The sequence below is a fragment of the Myotis lucifugus genome, unplaced genomic scaffold (genome assembly GCF_000147115.1).
Source record: "Myotis lucifugus unplaced genomic scaffold, Myoluc2.0 scaffold_20, whole genome shotgun sequence".
NCBI lineage: Eukaryota > Metazoa > Chordata > Mammalia > Chiroptera > Vespertilionidae > Myotis > Myotis lucifugus.
In genome coordinates, this window is record NW_005871068.1 from 1,550,578 (window position 1) to 1,556,453 (window position 5,876).

At 40.7% G+C, this 5,876-nt stretch overlaps 1 protein-coding gene across 1 annotated transcript; it reads left to right on the forward strand.

Annotated features, from left to right (window-relative positions):
- The first annotated feature begins 4,686 nt into the window (after positions 1-4,686).
- Positions 4,687-5,061, forward strand: LOC102430698 (sperm acrosome membrane-associated protein 4-like). Its single transcript, XM_006085668.1, has one exon. It carries the CDS (start codon positions 4,687-4,689, stop codon positions 5,059-5,061), a length of 375 nt encoding a protein of 124 aa, XP_006085730.1.
- Positions 5,062-5,876: the final 815 nt, after the last annotated feature.

Here is a 5,876-nt window from a genome sequence, read left to right on the forward strand (position 1 = left end):
CAGATCTATTAAAAAATAATAATACAAAAGATCAATGAAACCAAGAGCTGGTTCTTTGAAAAGATAAACAAGATTGATGAACCTATTGCCAGACTCATCAAAAAACAGAGAGAGAGGACCAAAATAAATAAAATCAGAAATGAAAAAAAAAGAAAGAAAAATAAAATAAAATAAAATCAGAAATGAAAGAGGCAAAATAACAACTGACACCATAGAAATGCAAAGGATTATAAGAAAATACTATGAACAAGTATATGCCAACAAACTGGACAACCTGAATGAAATGGACAAATTCCTGGAAAAATACAATCTTCCAAAACTCAATCAGGAAGAATCAGAAAACCTGAATAGGCCAATTAACAACCAATGACATTGAATCAGTAATAATTTTTTTAAAAATCCCAGCAAACAAAAGACCTAGATCAAATGGCTTCACAGGTGAGTTTTAAGTAACATTCAAAGAAGAACTAACACCTACCCTCCTCAAACAATTCAAAAAAATTCCAAGAAGAAAGTATATTTAACAAGGCCAGTACTATCCTAACTACAAAACCAGATAAGACACCACAAAAAAAAAGAAGAAGAAAGAAAGAAAATTACAGGCCAATATCCCTGATGAATATAAATGTTAAATCCTTAACAAAACATTAGCAAATCAGATCCTGCAATACATTAAAAACATCATACCCCATGACCAAGTGAGATTTATTCTGGGAATGCAAGACTGATACAATATTTGCAAATCAATAAATGTGATACATCACATAAACAAAATGTAGGATAAAAATCACATGATCATGTGAATAGGCAGAAAAAGCATTCAACAAAATCCAACACCCTTTTTTAATAAAAAAATATATCTCAGCAAATTGGAAATAGAGGGATCGTACTTCAACATATTAAAGGCCATATGTAACAACCCACAGCCAACATCATACTCAATGGGCAAAAAACTAAAACCATTTCCCCTAGGAACAGGAATAAGACAGGGATATCCCCTTTCATTACTCTTATCAAACATAGTACTGGAAGTCCTAGCCACAGTGATCAAACAAGAAAAAAAATCAAAGGCATCCAAACTGGAAAGGAGGAAGTAAAACTGCCATTATTTGCAGATGACATGATATTGTACATAGAAAACCCTAAAGATTCCAACAAAAATCTACTAGATTTAATAAATAAACTCGGCAAAGTAGCAGGATACAAAATCAACATCCAGAAATTTATGCATTTTTATGCACTAGTAATGAACTCTCATTAGTTACTATTGCAACAACAAAAATATGATAGCTTGGGATAAATTTAACCAAGGAGGTAAAAAACCTATACTCAGAAAACTACGGGACACTGAAAAAGAAAATACAGAAATATACAAACAAGTGGAAGCATATACCGTGATAATAGATTGGAACAAGTAACATTATTAAAATGTCCATACTACCAAAACCAATCTATAGATTCATTGCAATTCCTATTAAAATACCAATGGCAAATTTCACAGGTCTAGAATAAATATTCCAAAAATTTATATGAAACCAATAAAGACCCTGAATAGCCACAACAATCTTGAGAAAGAAGAACAAAGTTGGAGGTATCACAATACCAGATTCAAACTATACTACAAAGCTATTTTAACCAAAATAGCCTGGTACTAGCACTAGCACAAGAACAGGCATATAGATCAATGGAACAGAATAGAGAACCCAGAAAACGACCCACATCATTATAGTCAATTAAAATTTGACAAAGCAGGCAAAAGCATACAATGTGGTAAAAACAGTCTCTTCAATAAATGGTGCTGGGAAAATTGGACAGGTACATGCAACAAAATGAAACTAGATCACCAACTTACACCATACACAAGAATAAAATCAAAATGGATAAAAGACTTAAATGAAAGTCCCAAAACCATAAAAAAAACCCTAGAACAAAACATAGAAAATAAAATCTCAGACATCTCACGTAGCAGAATTTTCACCTACTAGTATATATCTCCTGGGGCAAGAGAAACAAAGGAAAAAAGGAAACAAATGGGACCACTTCAAACTAACCAGCTGCTGCACAACAAAAGAAACCATCAGCAAAATGAAAAGGGAACCCACTGTATGGGAGAACATATTTGTCAATGACACATCTGATAAGGGGTTAATTTCCAAAATATATAAAATACTTGTTACAGAAGACCAGAGAAGAATCTAGCACCGCTTAGAGAGATGGAGTTTTACTTTATTATTATTACATGTGGGCCGAGAGAAAACTGTATTTCAAATTCTGGGCCCCAACATGGAGGAACTTTCCCTATTTATATCTTTTTACCTTCTTTGTCTCCCAAATATGGGGTTTTTCTGGTTCCCTTTGCAAGTTCTTAAAGAGGCCTATGTGCTGGGGCTTTGAGACCTCAACCAAAGGCCTGGCCTGGTGCCAGCACTGATAACTTCGTCTGGGGAAGGTTTATAGCCTCTTTGGAATGGGAGTAGCCTTATTTCCTTATTATTTAAGCAAGCAAGTATTTACAGAAGCCAAAATAGCAGGGTTAAAATTTCAAACAGCAGTTTTTATATAAGATGGATGCTTCAAACTCATACACTCAACAAAAGACAAATAACCCAATTTTCAAAATATGCACAAGATCTGAATAGGCACTTCTCCAAAGTGGACATATAGATGGACAATAGACTTATGAAAAAAACTAGAGGCCTGATGTGTGAAATTCATGAAAGGGGCTCAGCCCCCACTGCCACAGCAGCTGCCTCCTCTTCCTTGGCCCCCGCCTGCCATAGCGGCCACCTCGGCCCTCGCAGCCCTGGCTTCATCCAGAAGGACATCCGGTCTAATTAGCATATTATGCTTTTATTATTATAGATGCTCAATGTCACAAATCATCAGAGAGATGCAAATTGAAACTCCAATGAGATATCACCTCACACCTGCTAGAATGGCTACTATTAATAAATCAATAAACAACAAGTGTTGGTGAGGATGTGGAGAAAAAGGAACCCTAGTACACTACTGGTGAGAATGCAGACTGGTGCAGCCATTATGGAAACAGTATGGAAGTAACTAAAAAAATTATCAATGGAACTACCCTTTGACTCAGTGACTCTACTTCTAGGAATATATCCTAAGAGGCCTGAAACACCAATTAGAAAGAATATACGCAACCCTATGTTCATGGCAGCATTATTTATAATAGCTAAAGTTCAGAAACAGCCAAAGTGCCCATCAGTAGATGAGTGTATAAAAAAAAAACTGTAGCACATTTATACAATGGAATACTATGTAGTTGGGAAAAAATGATTTCTTACCCTTTGTGACAGCATGGAGAGTATTATGCTGAGTGAAATCAGCCAGTTAGAGAAAGAAAAATAACACATGATCTCACTTATAAATGGAAACTAATGAACATAATAAACTCACGAACAAAATATGTCCAGAGGGCTGGAGGCATGGAATAGACTGACATATCTCAGAGCGGAGGGGCAGGGAAGACGGGAAGAGATTAACTAAAGAATTTATGTACGTATATGGATAACAAATAGTGTAGTGAAGGCCTGGTGAGACAGGGTTGGGACATGGGGGGGGGTTAATGGGGGCTGTTAATTGGGGGACATCTGTAATACTGTCAACAATAGTTTTAAAAGAAAGAAAGAAAATCCTGCCACCCTCTGGCCTCAACATTCCCCTCTGTAGAATGAGGACCACCAAGGTATCTACCCCATGAGGACAATACGTTATCCATTATCATCTGGATTCAGGCTTTAGTTTAGTCCTGGGCTCTGCCTGTTCCCACTGAGGGATGCCTCAGTTTTCCCCTTTGGAAAGAGACAGAGTTCATTTTCTGACACCCAGGGGACTGTTTTGAGATTCAGCTCCTTCTTATAATGACCCTCATTCAAGCATGTGCTGTGTGCCAGGCCCTGGCTGTGCCTGCTCCATGTGCCTGTTTGCTCATCTGAGAGAAGGAGCTAATATATAGAAAGAATTGAACGAGAGACCATGGGTGGAGCTCCCTGTGCAGTGCCCCACTGTGCCCAATGCTAGAAGCCTGCAAGCTGTGGTGAGTCCTGCCCTTCCCAGTCCTGACATCACAGTGGTTACTATTTACCGTAAAGCATCCAGCACTGGTCTTGCTCACAGCAGGTGCTCAATGAATGCACTCGAAGGAATTAAATAAACCTGGGCTCTAATCCTGGCTCTAGGGGCCTTGAACATGTCACATTATCCTGCTGAGCCTTGGTTTGCTTATCTGAAAAATGGGCTTGCCATGGGCACTCAGCAGGTGCAACACCCAGTAGAACAGAAGAACTCAGTGGGATGACAATGTCCTTGCTCCCTGGCAGGTCAGCGGCCCAACTGCCCCTCAGAAGGTGACACCCCTCCCCCACCTATGACCTCACTCACAGAGTAGCCAGTGGAACCCTGAGGGGTCTGTTAGGTCACCCCATTCTGCTCCACAAAGACTCATCAGGCAACAGCCAGTGGCTTGTTTCTGTCCAAGGGACGCTTCAGAGACCTTAGGACTTGAGAGCCGTGGTCACGAAGAAGCTCCTGAGAAGGACACAGAGGGTTGGGAACCAAGGACACTCCAAGTGCTGACCCCGAGAGGCCAGAACCAGGGCCAAAGTTCTTCTGGGCGTGCGGAGTATCATTCAGCAGTTCCAGGAGGCCCACCGCTGCCAGGCCACCATGGCCCTCGGCTGGCAACTGCTTCTTGTGTTGGCTCTGCCCCTGATCACAACAGGTATCAAGGTATGCGAGTTCTGTGATATGATCAAGACCTCCACCTGTACCGGCATCAGCGTACCCTGTGCTGATGATGACCATTGCTTCACGAGCTACGGGATAATCCCCGTCTTCGGTCCCATCATCAACAAAGGCTGCAAGTCACCCAGTTTATGTGGCCACGGTGTAGAGTCTGTCCTCTACAAGGATGTCACCTACAAGATCAGCTCCAGCTGCTGCAAAAGTGAACTGTGTAACAGGGCCTACATCTTCTCTGGCAGCCTGAAGTTGGAGGCCACCACCTGCCTGGTGGTGGCCATGCTGCTGCTGCATTATTGACTGTGACCAGCGTGGAGGGCAAGGTGTGGGACTGGTCTCTGGGCTCCCCTGCTTCTTGTACCCCTTGTCCCTTGCTCCTTATACCCCCTGTCCTCTTCCCTTCCCCCATTAAATGGCCAGGGGCCCTAGACAACGCCTTGTGGTCCTGACCTCATCAACCACTGGTTGTCAACTGTATTTATCTTATTAGTTTCTGTTTTACTTTTACAAGCTCTTGATATAATTGAAAATTCTGGGAGTTTATCCTATTTTTCAAAGTATTTCCCTGAACAATACTACCTCCCTCTTAGGCTGTTACGTACACCTTGCTCCCAACTCTATTCAGAGAGTCAATGTTCACAGGTTTACCAACCCAATACTGTCCACTGGTTGTCAGCATATTTGCATGGAGATTGCAGTGTTGCTGGTGTCATCTTCCCTAGAGTGAAATCGGACTGAGTTCCAAGGGCACAGATCAAGTGATTGAAATGACTCATGGATGCCTAATTATGCATTCGGGTGCTTTTCTCCTTTTCCCTTGTCATAGATAATGGGAGAATCTAAAGGTCTGCTCTTGTCCAGAAATCTTTTGTTTTGTGGCCCCACAAAACACCCTGAGGCCTGATTTAGTGGTGGGGATCAGGGGTGGATTTGACTGTACTGCACTTCATTGGATCTAAGATGCATTATCTTTTCACATTTCGATCAGGATGCTTCCTTTCATTGGTGGTACTTTCAAGTCAATAAAATATGGTAAAAATAATATTCATACCCAAGTGAAATAAGCCAAAGAAAGAAAAATAACACATGATCTCACTTATACATGGAATATAATG